The sequence below is a fragment of the Sphaerodactylus townsendi genome, linkage group LG07 (assembly GCF_021028975.2).
Source record: "Sphaerodactylus townsendi isolate TG3544 linkage group LG07, MPM_Stown_v2.3, whole genome shotgun sequence".
Classification (NCBI taxonomy): Eukaryota; Metazoa; Chordata; class Lepidosauria; order Squamata; family Sphaerodactylidae; genus Sphaerodactylus; species Sphaerodactylus townsendi.
The window spans coordinates 39331621-39357335 of NC_059431.1; the positions used below are offsets into that span (position 1 = coordinate 39331621).

Here is a 25715-nt window from a genome sequence, read left to right on the forward strand (position 1 = left end):
ACTGGACCTTGTCCTTTGGCTGTCTTACACAAAATGAAGATGGGACAAGAGTTTGAGTCTCAAGTTCTACAATTAAAACTATCTGCAAATGAAAAGAGCAATGATGTAAATGCAATTATTCCTATACTGCCAAATGTGATACAGAAAACAGCATTTTTGTGATGCTTTCCATTGCATCACATTGTTGTAGGTTCCTGCAAATTTGTTCTTTGAGACTGCTATGCAGCCAATAAAGCTCCTCACAGAAACTATCATGACATGTTAACAGTCAATGTAATGACACCACTAACAGCGAGAAATTAGAAAACATGTGTGCATTAGATGATGCAGTCTGGTCTGTCAAAGAATTTCACTGCCAGGTAGCACATACCAATTTCAAATTACTATCAATGACTATTTCAAGACGAAGTGTTCAGTCCTAACACAGGGCACGATTTTTGAAATGTGATGGATCTAAAAATGGTTCAGTAGTTGGACTCAGTCTTAATTCTCTCTTATACAGATTCTATCATATTATTCATTTATTTTCTAATGTAGACATTACATTTGAAATGGAACACAAAATATTACTACAGAAGCAGAAGCAACTGAAACTTCCCTAGGTGAACCATGCCCTTTCCCACTCTACACACACCATCAATCTAAGATTCCAATTAAAAGGAAAGTATCAACTGAAGACCATGGGGAATGACAGCCACTATGCCAACGTCATTATGATCACATTGATGACAGATTCATATTACTTATCTACCCTCCTAGCCACTGAAAAGCTTTCTGTTCTGATCTTCTCTGCTATGGGAAGTAATGTTTATTCCATCTATTCACCCAAACAGAACAATACTTGAAATGAACATTCATTATCTGTGGCGCACAGTAAATAGCTATTTATTACCTGTGGTTCTTACTTCTTTAAAAAAGCATATAGATCAACCACAAGACTTTTGTCTAGGAGGTAATCTGTAAAACTTTATACTGATAGGGATAGTGATTCAGAGCCAGAAACATAGCTCTGAATACCAAAATTATATTTTTGACATCAGTTCATGATTCTTACTGATCAATATATTGAACACCCAGAACTATTACCAGATATACTTTTGCAAACTCGGCACTTCTGAAAGTGATGGTTTGAGACATATCAGTCTTCACGTGAATCATTCAAGTTCATCATTACTCCAGCTTTTTCGTCATCTGGTTTCTTGCCTTTTACAATTGCAACATGAGACGACAGTTCTAAACTGCAAGTCTGATTTATCATCTGCTCTAAAGTGGCAGGGATCTTGAAGACACAGAGAAGTCTCTGGCTGCATTTGGACATCACATCAAGCCAGCATTAAACAGAATGTGCACAAACCAGCTTTTTGCTGAGCTTGCATGTATCTCTACATCTCCCTTATATATAACAAAAAAAATACTGATTTAAAACTAACTCCAGTTTTGTACTGCACAAATACAAGAAAGCAGTTTAACTGAAATGAGCTTCTCTTCCCACAAACCATGGTTGTATCCTGGGGTGTGAGAGTAAATGAGCTCCTGTTTAGCTATTTACTTGCATTTGTACATCACAGGTAGCCAGATGTAACTGGTAAATCAGGATTCCTCCACTGTGCTACATGCAAAATGGGAGGATAGGAAAGGGTGGGGTGTGAGTTTGGCAACACGCTGTCCTTATGTACATTCGGACTTCATGTTGACTTGACACAACATCTTACAGATCCTCGTACGCTGATTGGCAAGAAACACCTTTGGGAACCTGCAAAAGTGACTGTCTCCTTTGTAAGAAGACAGGTGGGTGTGGTTGCTGCTTTAATGCTAGAACTGTGATGTGTACCTGTTTACATGTCTGCTCTACCTGTCATTTATATACAAAATGAATCTTCTGTACTTTTTCTTCAGAAAATAATGTACCCCACAATGCTGCTCTGGATTTTCTTCCACTCAGCAAGGTAGCATAAAAAGTAGCATAAAAGTAGCACAAAAAGAGAGAGTACACAGAAATGAAAATTGTCATAGGAGTACCATCAGTTTATTTGCCCACTGAAGATGAGACATTACAGAATAAGAGAATGGTAATTAATGATAGGCAATTTAAAACTATTTGGTAGATGCTGATATGGTTGGGTGCTGTGATTCCAAAGCTAAAATGTACAGTTATGCATATGAACCTTCCTGGCCTTGTACAAGTGATTCTGCATGTGAAACAGCTATTTTTCTTACACAGGAACATAGGCTGGGATCCTGTTCTCTACAGCTAATTAAGAGGCTTTCCCACTGGAGCATGACTACAAAAAGCTCTGAACAGAAGAGAACTGTTGGATCCAGTTCCTTATGCGATGAAAATCAAGATCAACCAGAGAATCTACATGAAACACAGATGTCTGTAAAACACCTGAATATTATGAAAACTCAGTGCAGAGGTTTCTGCCACTTATTGAAAGTTTAAGAGTTTTATTACATGAGACATGAAATACCAGTTGGGTTGGGTGGTTCCAGAACTGGACAAATGGCCCCTGGAAACCATTTTCTGCTGTTGAAAACAATGCAGAATGGAAGGGAATAAGGGTTAAATTCTCTCATGCTATGCTCTGCAGCTGATTAACCCTCCCGCTCTTTTGAAGGTGAATCCCAATCAGATGTGAGACATAGGTTAGGGTGAGGCAACCCAACTGATGTTTCATGTCTCATGTAATGGGACCCCCAATGTACACAGTCTATGCAGCTGTGGCTGGGTTTGCTTTTGACCCATGTTAATTGAGAATCATTCACAGAACACATCCAATCTTTTTCTGCAATTATACATGTCAGAAGAGACTGGTAACTTTGACACAAATTTGTCCACTGTTATTCATTTTTTCTATGAGCCTCTCTGTTGTTCTCTGGACCTGGTACCATTGTCACTGTGCTAGACTGATAGAAGTGGTGAATGCAAGAATTTCATTTTTACACTTGATACCACTTCATCTTAAGAAATAACTGTATGTACTTTAATTCGGTTGTTTTCCGAACTTTAAATGAACAACAATAAAATGGCCACAGAAATGCTTCTGACCAGAGAGAGTAATTTTTCTTCCTTCTGACAGTCGATGCCTTGCTCTTTTTTATATGGCTATTCATTGTTTCTCTTTTTAGTGCAACCATACTGAAGTTTCAGTCCGTGTTATCATTGTGCAGTGACTAGCTTTTTGTTTAGAATGTGGTACAGTTCCCCAAGTAGAATGAGTCCACAGCTTAATGTCTTATCTGGAACAAAGATCAATATATTGAGGGAAATGGAAGACAACATATTTATATGATAAATCTGTGCATGTTGCACACTGACAAGAGTCCCACGAGACTAAGGAGATTTTAGGAACTGTGAATATTATCTTATAGCTACTAGAAAGAATGTCAGACTTAATGTCAAGCAGTTCAACGTTATACTGGATAGTAGTAGGATTTAGCCTGCTTGAAGTCAGAAATAACAATGAATGAAATAGAACTGATCACAACTGCTTGTCTCTTCTAATTTTAATTGCCATTTTGAGGCCTTAACTTTAGAAGAATTCTATTACAAACACCTCATCCAATAAGGAAACAACAATATCGTGCATCAGCTAAGCAGACACAAGAACCAAACTTCTTTGAATCTGAGCCCAGTTCAGACAATGCAGCTGACTCTTTTGCTCATCGGACAATCAGGTGCATAATCCTTTAAAAGAACCATGCAAGAACCTTTGCACAGAAGCATGATGAGAAAGATTGTAATTCATTTGACACCCACCTTTATGTGTAAAAATAGCATAAATTGAACATCATTTGTATAGTCCTCTGCATGCAGGGCTACATAATAAGTCTCATATTACTTTAGAAGTGTAGAAAAATAGTGTAGCATGCTTCATACTGAGCAAAGGATGGACCAAACTGGGCTAATTGCCAACCAAGGGTTAACCACCAGAGTGCCAAAGAAATCCTACACAGATGAGAAGATACACTAAAATACATTAGACTTACAATGTTAATATTAATAGCATGTCCTAGATTGCCAAAACAAATTCCTATTCCCTCACAAAATAACCAGCTTTCCTTATCATGCTGTGCTTGGTAATTAACTTGTTTATAACCTATTTTATTGAATTGATGGTAAAATTCCACCTTCACATTTTAACTATGGATTGTTTACAATCACATCAAGAAAGGAAGAGGACAGGGACAGATAGAAGCAACCAGGAAAGGTTTTTCTTTGTCTACAGTTTAAGGGTTGACTAACTAAATCAATGATAAGCATTTACAGAAGTACAAATGAAGACTGACATTGTTCACCAACAAATACATTTGTTGAATGAACAATTTATATCACAATTTGGACACAGAGTAACCAGTGTAGATTGATTTGAATAATGGTGTAAATCACACACATTGATCACGCAAATCTCTAATTTAAATTTAAACATTCCAGTCAGATATTCATATACTGCTGAGAATACTGCAGAGGTCGGGGAACTGATTTGAGGGCATAAAGTTAACAGATCTCATGCCTGAGATGATCCACTTGCCACTAGATCCAAAAGGAAGCTCACAATAATATACACATGATTTGTTTATATTCTTAACATCAAAAGTTAAACAGTTTCTGCCTGTTAAATCTTTCATAGAAAACTAGCCTTTAACTAAATACCGTTGATAAAAACTGAGAAATTAGCTGATATTAGTGTAAATTTGTAACATGTCTGTACTGTACCAGATTTTACTTTTTAAGCATACACTATTTACTAAAATTTTGAAAAATGTAAAATACAAGTTAGATTTTTAAAACTTTGAATTAAAAATCTACTATGTCTTTTTTTAAAAAGTAATTTGTACCTACCCTGGGAACAACTGATTCTGAATAGTTCTACAATATCTCCATCTCTGCTCAAAAAAAGTCAGTCACCAATATGCATTTATCTTGTATTACACAGGACATTACTTAATGAAATTCTTTCCCTCCAGGCAAATATCTTGTTTTGAACTTTGCATGCTTCTCTCTTCTCTCTCTCATTCACACATAGAAACAAGACTTCTAACTGTGCTCTAAACCTTCATTCAGGAACAAGCAATGAATCCAACATGCATTCCCACTGACTTGGCCTTTTTCTCAGTCTCTGAGGAACAAGACGCTCTCTATCATGACCATTTGGATCATGTTTTTTCCTCATTTAACAGATTTAATTAGTCACAGCAATTTTCTACTTCCATCCACGTAAGTGCAGGAAGCCAGTCCTTGTGCAACGTAGGATAAAACAAGTTTCCAGTACCGCATTTAAACCCTAACCCTAACCCATCTAAACCACAACAGCAGACCATCAAACAATGAAGAAGGGACCTGTAGCCAGAATCATGTTCTCCTGTTAAGAACACATATTGCCAGTTCAAGCTTTTGGAGTTCAAGATACCAGTCTCCCACAAGAAATGCTAGCCCCTGAGATACCAACATTATACAATCTCAGGTAAATGAAGGCTAATGGGAAGGGTAAAGCAAGCACTAGTTCTTTAGGTTAGTCCAGAAACCACAACCTTGCTGGTACTCTGAAGTTACTGTACATCTAATATTTCATCCCTGTAGATTAATTTTGCACTGCTTCACAATTTCAACTCCTCACTTCAAAAAGGATAATCTTTTGCCTTACTCACCAGAGATGCCCTATCCAATTCCCTTCCAACACCCCAGACGTCATATTTAAATACAATGCATTTATACATGGTATAAGCTGAAATAGGTCTTGCAGCAGCACCAAATAATGCTAGGACCCATTTCTTAGTCCTAAATTCCTATAATCATAATTTGTCTGAATACCTGAAAAAAACCCGGTGGTACAGGACCTACTGGCATGCCATCTCCTGGGGGAATGTTTCCTAGCACTGGACTGGGAGCTGCTGCAGCGCTCTGAAAAGAACAAAGGAAAAATAAACCTGTGTCATTGCACAATAGGCATAAAACCAAGATACTGCCTCCCACACAGTGTGGTAAAGCAGAAAGTAATACTCTCTATAAGACATTTTTCAAAAATTTCCTCAATTTTATATCAATACTTCTCACTATCAAAAATAATAAGGCAAAACTGTTACTTTATTTGTTCAAACATAAGTTGCTTGAATAAATGGTCTTATAATTGCACATGAAAGGCAGTTAGTAAGGAAGAATTCCCAATATTCGTTTAGTTAACTGAAGACCAGTTCATCCATTTGGCTGGGTATGGGTCTACTGAAGCTCAGCCTCAAATTGAATTTGGCTAACCAACAAGCGTTAGTATTTGCCAGGCAAAACATCCAAAATCCAAATGCAGAATATGATCCAGAAATATTTGGGATACTGGCTTGGATCCAAAGGGTGACATAATGTAAGGAAGGAAGGCAATTCTGCTTATACAAAGGGGAAAGGAGTCCTAACCTCTTAACAATTGCCTCTTCTTGCAGCAGTCCCCCAAGCTACACCCCATGTTGCTCCAGCCAGGCCCTTTAACTATAAGAAACAACTTCTCAGGGAAGCAAGCACAGGGGATGCAAGGACAGAACTCCTCCCTGCCACCTGTCTTTTCTCCCAAGTAAACAAACAGATCATTTAAAATACTTATTTATTTTAGATTATTGCTGGCAACAACTCAACTATGAAACGAAATGAAAAAGGAATGACGAAGATTTCAGGCTAGGAACAGCTTCTGTTCCCACTAACCACTGTTACTGCATGAAAGGTACAATATCTGGCCCACCTTAAAATTCTGGCCAGGCTTTATGGGAGGGGAAGAGCTGTGCCTCCAGCAGAACACTCTGAATTGTCTGAAAGACCCCTCCTCTCCAGAACAAATCTACTATTTGTTCCTTTTTGTCCCTTTTGTATTGAACTTCCCTGCCCTAAACATCTTCTGATACCACCTGTATCACTTCTTTCAAATGGCTTCTCAAAGTCAATTTACTCAGTGAATCTTCCTAATACTCCCCTAGGCTTATTTTCTGTAGGGAAGAGGGCTAAGTACATATAACAAGACTGAAAACATTTTTTTCAGTTTAACTCCACACCCCTGTCCTCCCTTTATTTATTTTATATGTTTATTCTGACTTTAGGTCAAACATTCAATGATACAGACATGATAGATACAGATACCAATCAGTCTTAGATTCCGTGACCTGCCATACACATTGATGATGCAGAATAAACAGACAAGTAGCCAGCATGGTTCACTTAACAGAAAGTTGGAGGAGGAGAGCATGCAGCAAATGCCTTCTATATGAATCCACTGAATGACTCTGGGCAAGACCCCACTTCTGTCTCTGCCTTCATTCTCCATCTAAAAATGGGAGTGGTGGCAGTTGACCTCCCAGAAGCTCCTGTGGATGTCAAAACTTTTAAAGCATTTTCTAAAATTGAAGAAATAATACGTTTAAAAATGCAATATAGATGGATTTAGCTATATTTTAAAGCTGAAGTTATATCAGAGATATGGATCATAATTTTGTTCATGATTCTGCTACATTCTCTGTCCTAGACTGAATTGTTAAACTAATGTTTCTTTGCTCCAAAAAAATTAAGTAAAGCAAAATACAACATCAGCTACTTTTGAACACTATCAAAATGAGTAGAGAGCCTAAGAGAAAAAAGAGAGGAATCCAACGTTGTATTAAGAAGTGAGTTCAGTGGTGGGATTCAGCAGGTTCGCACAACTTCGGCAGAACCAGTTGTTAAAATGGTGCTTGTAAACAACCAGTTGTTAAATTATTTGAATCCCACCACCAGAACTAGTTGTTAAATTATTTGAATCCCACCACTGTGAGTTACGTTTAACCTCTCAGCTGTGCATTTTATAATACAACAGGCCCATGAGCATATAACACAAGATTTACTGTGTTATAATATTTACTGTGTTTAATATAATATTTACTGTGTTATAATATTTACTGTGTTTAATATCTGCTCTATAGAATACTACTTCTAATTAACTTAACTGGCCACTGGATGTCACTTTTGCACCTAGTATATGAATGCACACCTGTAAATTCCATTTTCAAGCTTTTGGCACAATAACCAGCTTAAAGAAGTGTGCCATGTAATTTTGAGAATATAAGAAAACTAAATTTGATTAGGCTGGCATAAGGTGATGCTTTTATTTCCCCTGAAGGTAAACAAAAGAGTGGATGAGGAGAAACACAATGAGGTCATATTTTGTAAGACTTCTCTAATATTCAGCATAAAGAAAATCAGTAAACATTTAGTTATTAAATTATACCAGGTAAAAATCTAAAGTGGGCTGAGAGTGGATAAAGCAGCTAGTACCAGCTCATGGCCCTAGCAACTCTTGTGGCCACTGAGGGGTTCCATGACCAAGGGGTGGCACTTTCATTCTGTGACCGCTGGCTTCTTGGCTATTCCATTAGCCTCTTGTTCGCTGCCAAATCATCTTCCTCCAGTTGTAGTTAGAATAGGACTATCATGAAAAAATGCAACTTCCCTAAAACAACAAGCACGGGGTTCAACATTCTGAAGACACCCCAGTCCCTCTGATTACAAGTGGGGGGTGGGGAGGAGTTGAAAGAACATGAGCAGCTGCCTTCAATAGCCAGTCCAGAATACACAGGATTTTTTAAATGGCCATCTCTTAGCCTGGCTGCTCCATTATAGCAGATCTGAGAAAAGATCCAATGAATTGTACTTGTCAACAATTAATGATATGTGAAGATACTGAATCTATATTCTTCATTATTTCTTTCTGGTGCTGGTATGATTAAGGTGCATAGTTTTCTACAGTCTTATATCTTATAGTATGTGAGATAGTGGAGTCCAAAAGTTATGGACAATGTTTCAATTTTACCCTTGTGGTTTGATAGAAATGTTACCTCTGGACTACAGCCTCAAGAAAACAGATGACTGCCCCAACCATACAGCCAGATTTTAAAAAGGAGAATTAATACACAAGATGAAGTTGAGCAATTTTGCTTGGCATACTTTTTAAAAAGTTTATTTTATTGAAAAACACAGTATTCTGAAATTTTACTTCATCAAAGCTATGTCATAATTATCTGAATTCCATCTGCCAATCTCATGAATTCGTCAGACATAGAAGCAAAAAATTAAAGTCAACCAAATGACCAAGAAAGGTAAAAAGCTACTGTTCAGTGACAAAACATGTTCTGAGTGTGCCTTGTAAAATAATCAATATATCATTATAGTGTTATCATCAGAAACCATTAACAGGTTTCATAACCTATAGTCTGAGCAAAATTATCAAAATCTGTACACTTATTAAAATTAAATTCAATAGAACCTTGCTGTTTTGCATTTATGCTTTTAAATTGGATCATGGTTTCATAAACACATTGAAATCAGAATTCAGAGTCCCATATCATGGGAAGCTTTCTTGAACTTCTGTCTGTTTGAAATTAGATTATATGTTTCAAGGAACATAGTCATATAGAATGAATTATGACTTTCTTACCCAATTATTGTTTTTAATACTGAAGACAGAACTTCATTGAGCTCATAACTATCCTTAGGGAAAGCCTCAGCTGTAATGCAAAGATCCCTTGAGAACAAGCGTTGTGTGAACTGCATCATGGCAGAAAACAACATTTTATTGAACACAATGTAGGGATGTTAGGTAAAGTTAAAATCAAACTATGAGGTGGCTGGCCTATGGTGTGTTGTGGAAATGAAGCTTAGGAAAGATTAACAATTTGTATCTATGCAACTGGCTGTGACCAGGCAGGGTTGTGTTAGGGACAAATGCAGAGACACTAACACTGGAGTAAGGGTACATGATCCACACAGCTCCTCTAAGGGCAGAAGGGTTTTTTTTTTTTTTTTTTTTTTTAATGGAAGCTTAGTGCATACTCATCGGGCACAAGGGAGCCAGATTCTGAGCTAGATTACCACAGAAACAGGGATTGAACCTCCCCTCCCCCACCTGTGCTGTTTTTAAAGTCATAAATGATCTTGAAAAGGCTCAATCAAATCATGGTTCCCAGGAAGTGTTTCAGGTCGGGAAAATGGTATGGGGGAGAGGAACATAAACCTCTGTTTTCCTATGCAGCTGTCCAGACCAGAATCACACCTGATAATAATTATTTTTCAAAACTGGGAGCTCAGATCACAAAGCTTCCATCCAGCATTTTGTTGGCTCTGTGCCTTCTGCCAAGGAGAAGGGCAGGGTGAGACACTAGCTATTTGTTATCACAGGTGCCAAAGGTAGTAGATAGGAATAGGAACTTGATATTTCTTCCACTTACAGCCCCCCAGACAACCCCCCTCCTTCCATTTAGCCATCTGCAACACCTCTCACTCCCTGAAGAAAGACAGAGGCCCAACAGGGGGGAAACATGTTGCTGGGGGTGGATATTTGATAGCTGCCTTTTTGCCTAAGCACTTCCCACTCACGCACACACACAAGCCCCTTTAGTAAAAAATCATGTCAGGAATACTAATATATATGCTGCCACCATTCCTGAGGTAAAAATATGGAATTGAGAGAGGTTTTTGAAAGATAAAACGAAACTAGATTTTATTTTACAAGCTTTCTTCTCGGGTTGTTATTACAGAGAGGTACTTAAGTGTTTCTGGTTTCTTTAGGCAGATATATACTTAGATGTTACAGAGCAAATGCAGTTTCTTAAATGGCTGTTTCAGTTACAGTTAAGATATAGCTTCACTTAAATATGATTGTTTCAGTTTCCAGATAACTTCACTTACGCACAGGTGTCTCTGTTTAGGGTAAACCTTTTCAACACAGTTCTGAACACTCTCCTAAAACTTCCACCCTTAACTCCAAAGGGTCTCACACTGGTTTGGGACAGATTAAAGTCTGGGGTTTCACTAAACCCACACTTAACTCTACTAGTTAAGCTAAACGCACCCTCATGGGCTCTCTGGTTCTAGTATTGAGGTGTGGTCTCCTCTTGAGACAACACCCAAGCCCTCTGTGTGGTCTTAGGAATGTCCCTGTGAGATAAGCTTCCTTCTTGTTTTCCACCACCATCAGGCCTCCTAGCCTCTAGTGAAAATAAGGCTCTTTCCTCTCAGTCTTTGAGGTCTCTTCGAGAATACTGGTCCCCTAGCCGTTCTCCATCTGTCTCTGGCTCTCTCTGCCTTTAGACACGATCTCCCCTGACTGAACCTGAGGACTGACACGATTTATATGTCACACAAGTTCACAAGCTACTTTCAAAACTCTGAAATCTCCCAATTCTCCCTCATCTGTCATTCTGACAGGCTTTTCCTGCTTTATCTCCCCTCGGTGGCTCCTGGCTACCTCATTTCAGCCAGCCAATCAGGTGGCGCTCTGGTTAACACTTGGTGCTCTTGCTCTGGCTGAACTTCACCTTTTCAAATTAACAATATAAAAGCCTAATCCGTCACAGCATCCTTATCCTAACAGGGTTGTTTGGATCCCACAAAAAGAAAAAAGCAGCTTAGGACCTTAGCTTCAACTTCCATGCTGTAGAGCAGGGGTCCCTAAAGCCTTCATGGCCCGGGGGCCAAATGTGGCCCCCTGAAGGCATTTATCCGGCCCGCCAGGCATGGCAGCGATGGCTCCATTCATGTGCAGTGGGGGCTCGAGGGAGAGGAGGAACCGGCCCCAACGGCTGTTGATTGCAGTTACATGATGGCACCCCCAAATCTCCATGAATTTTCTGACCCAGAGTTGGAAACCTTACATGTGGCAACGCCTGCTCCGCCCTCCCCTCTCAGCTACTCCATGTGTTGTTTTTCCTCTCAGTGCTTTCTCTTGTTCCACTCTCACTTCCCCATTGGCACTCCAGCCAGGCTGGCTTAATGCGATCGCTGTGGCTGCTAGGGAGGAAAGAACCCAGGAAGATACCTGGATCCTGGGTTAGCATGGGAATGCTTTCATTAGAGGGAAAGTTCCGCTGCTTACAGGGGAAGGTATTCCACAGCCGCCCCAACAATATTTGGAGCCCACCCCTGTAATTTAGACATACTTCTGGTCACTGTTCCTAAAAAAAATAGACCAACTGCACAGAAAGGCTGAAAGGTGAAATCAAACATTTTACAATCATTTGTGCATAGGAATTTGTTCATAGTTTTTTTTAGTCCGGCCCTCCAACAGTCTGAGGGACAGTGAACTGGCCCCCTGTTTAAAAAGTTTGGGGACCCCTGCTGTAGAGTATAGTTTAGCCTACATATATGTGTATGTGTGTGTGTGTGTGTGTGTGTGTGTGTGTGTGTGTGTGTGTGTGTGTGTGAACGCGTGCGCATGCGTGCGTAATTTAGAGGTTTAAGCAGCTAAAAGAGGGAGGGAGGGAGAAATAGTAATAGTTAGAACTTGGGAAAATTTAATAAGTTAATAATGGCAGTATCTAAGATAAGTATCTAAGATACAGTATAACATACAGTAAACAGAAAGAATGACGTATAACTATCTCCTGTCCTACAAAAAAGAAATCAGCACTTGTTTCAATATAAAAATTCTGAACTTTTAAAGCAGGTTCAGGTCAGTTACTTCCAGCTATATCTAGATACTTTCTATGGCATAATGATTTGAAAGCTCATGATGGAGTTGGATACTTTTTGCTACCTATAGCAAGATTCTTTAATAAAGGTCAGAAATGGAAGTAGTTCTCTATTCATATGATTGTCATATTCCCAGGACCAGAAACGTTTAAAACAGGTTCAGAAAATCAACATGATATGTTATCTGCACTGTAGCAGATTTCTAGCATGGCACAGATGCAATGCCACAGAAACACTGGATTGCTTCAGAATACGTTTCAGCAATGGGGTCCCCAATATGGCCTCATAGTTAAAGGCAAGACAGACACTTAGAAGTACTCACAATAAAGAAAAGGGACAACAGCATTCAGATATAGTTGTTTAGCTGTCATCATTACTTACTTCATGAATGGGAAAATATTTAAAAAGCATCAATATGAACACCTATGCAGGGACTTGGAACAACAGTAAGTCAAACTATACATAGTTCCAGTTCCAAATGCTTCAAGAAGTCTATCGGCTAGCAGAGAATCAATTATTTGCTTTGCACAGTTTAATGCAAGCTTCATTACTTTAATTAACAAATGTAATTAAGTTAATTAATGTTATTAAAGTTACTATAATCCATGGTTTGATTGTGGATGAAGAAGCATTGATTTTAATCTGCAAGACCCACAATGCTTAGGAACCGTACATCCTAAGGGACTCCCATTTCTGCCACAGTGACCGTATCATTTTAAGTGGGGAGGATATTTGCTGGTTGACACAAAGGTTGAATAGAAAAGGTCTAGTCTATTTCAATTCATTCCTGAGAAATCCAAGTTTCTTGCACTGTTTAAGCCAACCACAGTCTAGAGAAGTGGCTAGAAGCCTAACTGTCTTCATCACTAGATTTTTGTAAAATAATACTGCACATAAAACTTGCTCCCCTTTTAAAAAAAGAATTTCTTAAGAACTCAATTATATCTATAAAGGAAAATATATAACTGTTACCCAAATTAATCCGGTCTGGTCCCTTTTAGTTTGGGGAATTAGTAGGAACAGACTTTGCAATGCAAGAGGCTAAGCGGAAATCTTACACCTATGTTTTATAGAGGTCTTTCCCCTTAGAAATCCACACAAACCAGAATTTAAGAAGATTTACAATTTTTATTGAAGAACCAAAAATAATAAACATACCAATGCAATTCTGTAAAACACACACAGAGAGTATCAAGGAGCATAGGATGTAGAGAGACATGAAGGATAGATGGGGACAGAAGAGGGTGTTGAGGGAAAACTGTATTCCTTGTCTAGTGAAAGGCATGACCACCTAATTGTAGAGTTCCAGATCAAAGTTGTTTTCCATATCTGGCCTTGTAGTAATGTGGAAATATGCATCTGAAAGTCTATAGATGCAAACCAAGTGCTGGAATGAAAAAGTGAAAGAGTGGATAAGTAATCCATTCAAGACATCTTCTGGAAAATGTATTCATTGACTCCTCTGAGATCAGGCATAATCCTCCCTTTTTTTACGCATAATTAAGTTCTAGGAGTAGAAGCCAGTGATATATTAAGAAGCTGGTATTTTTCTATGGCTCCTTTTTGAAGGAAGAATAGAACTTTTTCCAAAGAATGGATGGTAGCACAGCTGTTTGGAAGTGCTGTGGTGGAAAGATAGCACTGAATTCTGATGACATATGTATGATATATGAAAAGTAGAAACAAAGTCTGATAGATTCCAAAGCCAACAGGAATGTCTTGAGACTAGTTCTAGCATGAGCAGTGAATAAAAGAGGTTGTGGATGAATGATGAAAACCATAATAGACAAACATCTATATAAGAACATAAGAACAAGCCTGCTGGATCAGACCAGAGTCCATCTAGTCCAGCACTCTGCTACTCGCAGTGGCCCACCAGGGGTCTTTTTTTTTGGGAACTCCTTGGCTATGCAGGATGTGAAAGCAATGGCCTTCTGCTGCTCCTGAGCACCTGGTCTGCTAAGGCATTTGCAATCTGAGATCAAGGAGGATCAAGATTGGTAGCCATAGATCGACTTCTCCTCCATAAATGATGATTTTGGAGGAAGCTTTGATCCTCACACGCTGTTTGTATCATGAATACTGGTGGCCTGGGTTTAATGGTTCTTACTTCATCCAGGTAATGGAATTTGCAGATAAATAGGAAAGATACAGCAAAAGAAGACCAGAATCAAGACTGGTGTCTAGAGAAATAGCAGGAGACATCCACTGGTTCAAGGACATTGTCCTTGTCACTTTTGCAGGGCCTCATAAATAGAAGCAGAACAGACCTGCCCTGTCACAAGAAAACCTTTCGATGCAGATTTTGGATTGGATGGAAGGGAATGCAACTAAGCATAACAATGAAGAGAAACTGTATGGCCATGGTTTTGACAAACAGAAACAACATAGGGCTTCTGACTGCATTGTTTTAACTATATTCCTTTTATTAACAGGAAGACATAAAAGTGAAGTGATTTACAAATACAAATAAAATTAATGTTCTGACATTTACTGTATATTTCGAAAAAGAAAAAAACTAATCACCAAATCAAAGCCTTTGGTCGTGGCCAGCAGAAAAAGGGGTTCTTATTTTTATTGGTGATTGTGAAGCAGGACTGTAACGGTCAATACCATTCTGGGGATGTGGGACCTATGCCAATAGAATCTGTACTCTCTTAAAAAAATGGCTACAGTAATCGTAATTATAATCTACCTCTCCTTGTACATTTGTGTCAAATACAATCTTTCAATCTGGTCTTTTAGAAGCTCATTTAGAACTTGAGTGCAAATATTAAAGACAATGAAAAATCTTGATATATAGCTTTAACAACATAAAAATTCAAAATATAATAAATAAAGTAAGGGAACCAACTGCATGATTTAGATGCAGGATAACTTGCCATTTCATCTACAGCAGTAATTTTACTTCAGTATAATTCATTCCTCAGGCACCTGTATTAAACTATAAATACCACAGGTGTTTTAGATTGCTGCAAATAGGAATTCTTTTACAAAAAAATTGCTTATAGAAAAATGTCCTTTTAAACCTGCTACATGACAAACTAATAAATCCTTTTAAGATATAAACAATAAAGAATAGCCAAAATACAAGGTAAATATATCTAGCAAGAATAGTTTTCTACAATGAAGATACTACCAGAGTAAATTGAATTTGCATATCAAGTGCAGTAAAAATTTAAACATTCTGACATTATTCTTGAGATTCCATGAAGGTTTTATAATTGTGAAGAACGAAGTGCCAATGACTAGTATGCTGGCAATCACTAGGGGTATTGTGGTAGCACTATTCCCAACAGGGGTTTCAATATTGTTCTCCTGTAGCAAACGATTTCTTAAAACCTCTTTGTTCTGTTCTCAGTGCCAGTTACAACTTCAATTAACAGAATGATAACAACAGTTTCTGTTGTGGCAGCTGAAGTTGATTCATAAGATCAGTGTAGCATTTACTCTGTGCTATGTAAAGAACAGAAGTGAGTATTCTACAATAGATCCCATGGGTCTAATTCACATACCCAAATTTGTCATTCTACTACAAACCATATGCAATGGAACTTATTTCAAGAGTAAATGAATTTAGGAGCACCGCCTGAGAGTATTAAAGTATGCTACTTAAATAAGTAGCTGAAGACATATAGTGTTATTGCTTTAAGATGAATTGCAATAATACTTCAAAGAAATACGTTATTCCCTAAAGTAACACTTAACGTCATCCTCAAGTTTTCAGGAGACCATGATCATTTCTATCTAAAGACAACCATATTTACAGTAACAATTTTCTTCCAAGTCGCATTGTGTGATCCCCCAGTTCAGTTCTTGCTTACAGACAGCTATAATTGAGACCTGGTGGCAGCTTCCAATTTTATCCTTGCATATCATCTACCACTAACACTGAATTTGAGGGACAAAGGCATCACAGTTGAAAAAATATATCAGTGTATCCAAACATCACATACATGCTACAGGGGTCAGTGCTATCAGTCACAGACCAGGAAAGGGATTTGAGCATCTTAGTTGATAGTTTCATGGGAATGTCAACTCAATGCATGGCAGCTGTAAAAAAGGCAAACTCTATCCGAATGCACAGGAAAGCGAATTGAGAATAAACTGCAAAGATTGTCATGCCCTTTATATATAAGCAGTGCAGTGGACCACACTCTGGAGTAACTGTGTCTTAGCTCCCTGGCTTAGCCACATCTCCAAAAGGATATCGAAGAGATAGGAAAAGTGCAGAGAAGGGCAACGAGGATGATTGAGGGATTGGAGCACCTTCTTTATGAGCAGAGGCTGCAGCGTTTGGGACTCTTTAGTTTGGAGAGGAGACGTCTGAAGGGGATATGGATTGGAAGTCTATAAAATTAAGTGGCATTGGGCTTAGAGTAACAAGTTGCTGACAGAGAGAAATTCTTTTCTCTCACACAATACTAAAACCAGGGGGGCATCTTAATATTGAAAAATGCTGGGGGGAAGAATTATGAGACCTTCTATAAAACATTTTTTTTTCTTTCTAACTTAACGCGATGATTGGTGTTTGGTGGTGACGGCCACTAACCTGGATAGCTTTAAAAGGGGATTGGACAGATTTATGGAGGAGAAGTCAATCTATGGCTACCAATCTTGATCCTCCTTGATCTGAGGATGCAGACCAAGAGTATTTATGCCAAAATGTATTTTTACTTACAAACTTTCAACATCTGATTTATACACATATATAACACAGGGTGAGCCACTATTTACAGAAATTTGAAGTCACTAGTAGTATGATCACACTGTACTGACAATTATGCTCATTAAATTACTTGCGATGCCACAGCACCAGTTGATTATATCATTTGAAATCTGGTGGTGATCCAAAAAGTTTATAGCAGGCCCATGTTATTTAACCAAGTTATTAATTTTGTGTGTGTGTAAATCACTGTCTAACAAAAATGTTGTCATTATTTGTTCAGCATTCTGGAATAATTGGATCTAGCTTACTATAAACAGGGAGCCAATATGATGACTTAAAAGAGAGGATTTCAGAGCTTTGCAGCTTACTTATGATCCAGAGAAAATAAAAGAATAACCTCCTTACTTGCAAGCAGTCCGTGTAAAGTACTACAAGGATAAAGGGAAGTGTATGCGGCAACAAAATAGGAGGAAGCTCAGTTGGATGTAGGTGGATCTACTCTGCTGCATATCTTCATATTGCAAGGAATATTTGGTTTTCAAAACTGGATGGAACCATTCAAATATAAACAACCCTACATTTTGTGAGATAATTATCTCATACATCAGAATTGAGATGTAAAGGATATTCCAGCACAGCAACCCACGAAAGAAATGAAACAACCACCTACATACAGCACATGGAGGACGGTCCAAAGATAACAACAGGAAGGGAAGGACAAATGAGTTGACTATTTTCTGTCTCCTAAAATGCCAATTGGCTGGAGGGCTGGGGGGGAGACAAGGGAGAAATAAAAATCAGCAACATATACATAGATAGGTGTAACTGCTTATCTACTCATAGCATGATCTCAAGACATTACATTGCTCTGCCGAGAACATAATTTTAACAGCTTCCCAATCACTTATAAATTTGGAGGAAGCTATTAAATAGGATGTTCTTTTAATAATTCTTTAATATTGTTTAAAGTACATGAGTACGTAAGATCACTTCACTTCACTGCTTTCACCTGAGACATTTTGAAAATCAATTTAACTAGATCAAATGAATAGGAAGTTAACAGTAAGTGCGATTTTGAAAAATAAACCTATTTTGCTTAAAAGCTCTCTTTCAGTCCTGGGGAAAAGACTGAAAGAGTGAAAAATTATTGAAGAAAATTTTTTTAGAATGCAATAACAGAAAACATAGAAAACTGTTTTCTACACTTACATTTACTTATAACCAATCTAAGAAAAATAGTTTTAAATAAATTAAATAAATGTAATGAAGCAATATATGATTCTTGTTGGTGTTGTACAAATTGTAATGCTTGCAATTTCCACATGTGGTAATAAAAAGTGGAGAGGTTCTAAAGTTCTGGGAACTAGTACAGTATACCATTACAAGAATTCAGTTCAGTTTTTTGTGATCTATTATGCCACTCTCATGATACCAACTAAAAAGAAACCTTGTAATCTGGAACAACTTTGGAAGAATACAAAAAACAAACAAAAATATCACAGAAATTTAAGCTTATTTGCTTAACTTTTAAGCAAACATTCATTTCCCCTAATTCTATGGCCCAAGAGTTATTATCTGAAGGGATTAATTCTCAGAGAATTAATTATTGTACAAGATTTGTAACACTACACATGATCCTGTAATTAGAACTTCTGGCTTTTATGCACCAACATTTTCCCAATTTTTAAAGTCTCTGCAGACTGGAAAGATGTTGCAATTTGATGTATGGAGCATCATTTTCTCAAGTATGATTTCAAAAGCCATGTACTATGTTCTGTAAATATGTTGGAATCATATTTAACAATTCCAGACAGCCACTTGTGTGGATCAAAAAAAAATCTCAAGGAGGGGTCACCCAGGCCAAGTTAAATATTTCGGAAAATCAGGTTTAACCATCATGTTAGCATGCATGTATGCAAGCAAGCAAGCAAACAAAGTAACAAAAACTTTGAACACAGAATTGAAGGGTAAAAAAAGGTTCAAATCGGAACACTGATATCTGTCTATGCACAAACCCTAAATAGTCCAATTCAAAATGGCTCCAGCTGCTGCCTGGATTGTGGGGTCTTTAGTAATGACTTGAGGCTGAAAGTGCAAGATAAACGTTTTCAGCCCCAAGCCACAACAGTTGATTTGTAAAAAATGGATGACAGAACCTATCCCGCTTATGACTGATTTGGGGTAGTCAGCACTTAGCAAACTTTCTGCCCCAAGCCACTGCCAAATTACCTTTACATTGGGATCTTGTGGCAATGGACTAGGGCTGAGAGATGTGGTTGAAATTATACAGAGCACTGTTTGAGTTCTAAAATTCCACTGATTACCTTGCCTGCAAAAATCACATTTTCCAGGTGACTGGCAGTGGCTTTCACAGTGGTTTCAAAGCCAAGCAGCTCTACAAAACATCGGAACAGGGAAAGGAGAAGGATTTCCTCTCACCTGCAAGTCTTTACAGATCTTCCACTTTTAAAATATGCTGTTTTCACAGTTTTCATTAGCTGGAAAACACTTTTTTACTTCAGATGGAGAACCACTGTACAGCTGTGTAGCCCAGAATTATTTATAAAGTAACTTAATAAAATGATTAGCCTCATACAAGACAAATAAGGGTAGAACTGGATTATATATACATTGCTGAGATTTGTTAAGATTTGGAAGTTAGATTAACATACACAGCAGAAGGAACATACACAGTATAAGAAAATAAAACAGACAATTAGATGTTGCAGGTTTTCTGGGTTATGTGGCTATGGTCTGATAGTTTTTACTCCTAACATTTTGTCCACCATCTATGACTGTCATCTTCAGAGGCATGTCACAGTAAGATGTGTTCCTTTCTGTGGCACAGTGTGGAGTGATTGTGAACTAGAGTACCTATTTTGTCCACCTCATGGGTGGGAGGAGGAGGAGGTGCACTCGCATGTGTCTAGGTGAAGTTCATTTGCAGTTGCAATTGCATTAGCATGTATCTGGGTAGAGTTCATTAGCAGCTTCAAATGCATCCTGGTGGTCTGAAAGTGACTCATCTCAGAAACTGGAGTGAGGTGTGGCAGAGGAGGAAATTTGTAGTACCACCTTCCTGGTGGAACAGGCTCCCGAGAGAGACCTGGTATCCCAAGTGACTTGCTGAGGCTCCGCAGGCCCCAGCACTTAGACCTGTTCCGCCAGGCGTTTGGCCAGCCAAACTGAGTCCATCACACCCAATCCATCTGGCCTCCCGTGGGTGCAAGAGGGAGGGATATCTGATGCCGTCAGCTGTTTTATGGTTCCTGGTTTTATTGTATATATGCTGAAATTGTTTTAATTGTTTATATTGTTATTATGTTTACAGTTTTGTTTTCTTCTATTGTTCACCGCCCTGAGCCCTTAGGGGGAAAGCGGGTTATAAATTTAATGATGTAGTAGTAGTAGTAGTAGTAGTAGTAGTAGTAGTAGTAGTAGTAGTAGTAGTAGTAGTAGTAGTATCTGGTGGATTGCTGAATAGTATTTGAAAAGTCTTCTGGTTTTTGGGTTGGTATTGTTTAGTACTGGTAACCAGGTTTAGTACTGGTAACCAGGTTTTGTTCATTTTCAGACTCTCTTCCTTTTCGTTGAAACTGTCCTGGTGCTTGGGAATTTCAATGGCTTTCTTGTGTAGTCTTACTTAGCAGCTGTGTTTCCACAGTATTCGGTTCAGTACTATCTGTCATTTATGCAAGCAAAGAGTTAATTTTACATACTGTTCCATAGTATGTGGTTCACCTTTTTTATTAAAATGTATGTTGATTTAAAGTGCATTTGCCTACAGCACGGTCTCTTCAATACTACCCTCTGCAAAGATGACACTTGATATGACAAAGCACAAGTATTGTTGCAGCAATGCAACATTAAAAGTAGTGTTTGCATATGTAAAGCAACTCAAAATGAAGTAAGAATCATTTGAACACAGGTGTACTAGTGGTGGGATTCAGCAGGTTCGCACCACTTTGGCAGAACCGGTTGTCAAAATGGTGGTTGTAAACAACCAGTTGTTAAATTATTTGAATCCCACCACCAGAACCGGTTGTTAAATTATTTGAATCCCACCACTGAGGTGCACCATGTAAGACCTTATGGATGCCAGGTGTGAGGGCATGGTTGAGTGAAAGGCAAGTCACTCTCTTATCTGTGGCAAAAGACTAATGCCTCTACAAAAAATACACTGTCCTACATTGATCATGCAACAGTGAGGTTATCCTGTACCCAACATGATTATGAAGTAGCACAATGGTAAAATAATAATGGGGAGAAAAAGACCACAAACTGAAAGCATGCTGAATGCTCAAAGAATAAACACCAGTGTGTCTATTATAAAAGGGTTACCAGTAATTCAGCATCAATGTAAATAAAGGTGCAGTAACTCCCATCCATGTTATTGAGATGCAAGCAGCACCAGAACATTAAAAAAACATGGTAGAGGCACACAAATGTCTACATAAAGTTACAGAACCTCTTATGAAAGGAATTGCCCAATATATCACAGCATAATCACTATGGACTAGGAATCTTTACTAATTTGCATTCTGTATTTTTATGAATTCTTTTGGCTGTTGTGGCCTTCCAGGCTGTGGGGTCAAGATCTGATAGTTTCTGCTCCTAACGTTTCACCTGCATCTATGGCTGACATCTTCAAAGGCATGTCATGGGCAAAATGTTATAAGCAAAACTACCAAACCACGGTCAGTCTGGAAAACTCAAAACAGTCAGTAGATTCTGGCCATGAAAGATTTCAACAATACATACAATGAAGTCTTGTTTGACACTTGAATACGTGAAGCCTTAGATGAATTTGATCTGTGGTCCAAAGTCAGGTTTATCTAATCAGACAGGCACTTTCACTTCACCTACACTGGCAAGTTGTATGTGATGCAAAACTGTACCTGTCACCTGCTATGGCTTTGTCTCCTCTCAAATAAACATACTTTGAATGTCTACAATCTCTCATTGTTAGGGTCTTGAGCTGTTTTCTCTTTTTTAAATAAATCAAAAAATTCCAAACACCACTTTCCCTGATGAACAAATATTGTTTGAAATGGAAAGGAAATGGTAACATTGCAAAAGTCAGGTAACTTTTGCTGATAAAATTCTATACAAGGTATTTATTTACATAAAAATCAGAATGATCTGAAGCATAATCCTAAACAGTTACAACTTTCTAAATCCATTGAAATATTTTGGTTGTACTGTAGCTTATCCTTTTAACCAACTGATTTTAATTTATATATTTTAATTGTTGAAATGTTTTGTATTGTTAGCCGCCCCCTGCCTGCCTTGGTAGGGGAGGGGTGGGATATAAATGTAATAATACAACATTTTAAGAATCTAGAAACTTTAATGGCTTGAGTTCTCTTGTATAAATATATACAATTCAATGTAGTGTTGCATAAACAACCTCATTAATGAGATCTCCAAAATGTTCAACACCAGTGAGAATCTGTTTACACTGCTAACCAATAACATCCTCCTCCAATGAACCTACAAAAGCTACAAGTCTGAACAAGTATTAATAAAGGAAAGCGCGATTTTCAAAAGTATTTGATTTAAAATGTATACAGAATTAAATTATTTTTCTGCTATTAAGCAGAAACTAGGCAGTGAATTTAAAATATTTGCAGTTATTTGGATCAGTTGTGTAAGTATATTCTCTAGTTTTATCAATTAAAGTGAAAATAAACTCTATTATTTTATTTTTGTATTTAAATATTTAATTTGAACAGGACCCCTCTAGATTCGTACAGGCTCATCTAACTGGTATATTGCAGTTGGCACGATTCTTAAAATGTTTAAGAAAAAAATGAATTCGTTTTTTAGTCAATCTTTCTAGAGTCAGTTAGTACCATGAGCCATTCGGTACTGATTTTACTTCCTTTTCTTTTTCATAATAAGATGTTCACCCTCTTTTGAAAATCGTAGCATTATGTCACTTCAATGATTTGACTATTGGACTATAGAGACCTGATTTGAATCCCCACTCTAAAATTGACGTTCACTGGGTGACCTTGAACAAGCCACATACTGTCACCCTAACCTACTCCAGAGGGCCTCCAGAGGATAAATTGAAGAGAATTATGTGAACTGCTTCTGGTTCTCATTGGGGTATAAATGAAGTAAGTAAATAAATCCCGAAATTAAAAACCATTGATTCCAGAATAAGAACAGGGATATACTATCTAATTAGTTAGTATATTCATAAATCAATAGTAAAATAGAACCAGGTGCTCATATTAAGATTATTAGTGCTGTTTTATTTTATTGTACACTTTGATTTAAAGGAATTTTATAAAATAATCTAAGAACACAAAGAAGGTTTGATAATTTAATCAAGCAAAACCGTAAGGAGACACTGAGCAATACTTTGAAAGTTTTAGACAGTTTTAGAGCATTATTACATATGTGAATTCTGCAGCCTTTTAATCTTTGCTGAGTAAATTCTGCATCTTGAGAGCATGACAGACGTAAAATCAAATGCCATTTCTTCAGTTTTTCTCATTTCTTTCAATGTTATGTTACATTTTCAGATGTAGCTAAACTTTTTTTAATTTTTTAAGTCTCAAATTTTTTATCCTTTATCAGCCCTATAATTCCTTATGCTCATCCAGGGAGGCCATTTTATTGCACTACTTTATTCCTACTGGTTTCAACAGCAAACAGATTTTCAGCTATGGTTTTAGACCATCCAAGTGGAATATAATTCTCAGGGATTATGCCTATCACCCAAGCAATACTCCATGACAATTTTCACGGAGAAAACTAAGCCACGGGTCTGTATTTAAATAAAAACAGAACACAAAAGCAAGGGAATTAAAATCCTGATCCTTCTCACACTTCACCTCAATGCGACACATTTGGAAATATTTTATCCTCTCTGTGTTTCCTAACTGCGTCTTCATTCACAAGTGTTATTAAGTGACATTATAAAGATTTGGAGGTTCCTAACTCATCCCTCATAACCGCAACATGAAACCAAATCATCTCCTCCTTTCTGGTCAGTGGCAGATCCTCCTGGTTGCTGGGGGAGAGTAGGGAGTGTGGCATTTGCTCCACTTCTCTCATTCTGCAACACTATCTGCCTACAGACCAATAAACACAAGCAAAAGGTTTGCACCTATGCCTAGCATAGGCAGTCCCAAGTACAATCACATGCAACAAACAAGCAAGAGCCACTCAGCATATACAGAATCAAACCAAACCAATCTCCCACCCCCAAGTTAGCAAGTGGTTTATCAGTTTCTAAGAAAGACAGATGGAAGCAAGTTGTACACATTTGCTGAATCATTCTCATTACTCCACTACCTTCTTCTTGACATTCCTGAACTCTAAACCAGACAGATATGCCAAAACAATAGTCAGATCTGAATGTCAGGCTATTACAGAGCATCATTAATTTTCCAAATTTGATCAGTTATTATAATAATGTAGAAGACAAATGTGTATTCAAGCCTCAATTAGAATTAGTTAATATCTGACTTGCCTTCAACGTACCGTGTTTCCCCGAGAATAAAACAGTGTCTTATATTAATTTTTGCTCCCAAAGATGCGCTATGTCTTATTTTCAGGGGATGTCTTATTTTTCTGTGTTCTGTTCATCAGGCATGCTTCCAAACAAAAACTTTGCTACGTCTTACTTTCGGGGGATGCCTTATATTTCACACTTCAGCAAAACCTCTACTACGCCTTATTTTCCGGGGATGTCTTATATTCGGGGAAACAGGGTAATATAAATTCCAAACACAATTTAAGTATCTACTAAGAACTGCTTTAAAAATGTGTTTTCTTCAGCAAGAGAAGTATACTTGAAGTTACAAAAATGAACTCATTCTCTGAAAAAATGGTTAACATTAGCATTAAAACATAGTTGGTACCTGAATGCGCAGTCTTGTTTTACTCACCTGACAAAAGTTGAATTTGACTTTAGAGATGGTTCAGAGATCTCTTAAGATATTGACTGAAACCATACTTTTGTCAGCCAAGGAAGCTAAAGCCACTTTGGCCCAGTGACTGGAATATTTTTTTTAATCTTGGCTGACAGCCTAAGTAGAAGTCTGTTTCAGAAGTCAGCTACAGAAAATATAAAAGGCCAGTCTTGAACATATCTTGCTTAATGATGGAAATACAGGTAGACATACATTAGGTATACTGAGTTGCCCATATTGTGAACAATTTTTCCCAAACATGTACAAGCAAAAGTACATAAAGATATACATATAATATTATGTAGAACGTTTGCTGGTTGAATGATAACAATGCATTTCACGAATTGCATTCTTGACCAAACAAGAAATGTTTTGTACATGATAATGCTTTCAGTTCTCATTGTTAGTTTTGGCAGAGACCACAGTTACAACAGGAAATAAAAATTACATTAGTCAGGAAGGAAGCTAATGAGTTTTCCCTCCCTCAAATGCCATTAGACACTTCCTGAATAAAGGGAAAGCACATTAGTCTAACAAGGAGACATAAGGAATTTTAAAAAGATACTGATACTATTTGATTAAAAATATGAAAAACAGCCGATAGTGATGGGATATTAGGTGAGTTAATCCATTATAACAT

At 37.7% G+C, this 25715-nt stretch overlaps 1 protein-coding gene across 12 annotated transcripts in view; it reads right to left on the minus strand.

The window, feature by feature from the left end:
* Window positions 1-25715, minus strand: part of SSBP2 (single stranded DNA binding protein 2) — a 157719-nt gene that overhangs the window by 56504 nt on the left and 75500 nt on the right. For 8 of the 12 annotated variants that reach the window (XM_048502966.1, XM_048502970.1, XM_048502973.1 and 5 more), the window contains exon 5: window positions 5813-5902. The exons of the other annotated variants lie outside the window; for them this stretch is intronic. In XM_048502966.1, the coding sequence (XP_048358923.1) occupies window positions 5813-5902 (90 nt within the window). The remainder of the gene's footprint in view (window positions 1-5812; window positions 5903-25715) is intronic. 12 annotated transcript variants of the gene reach the window in all.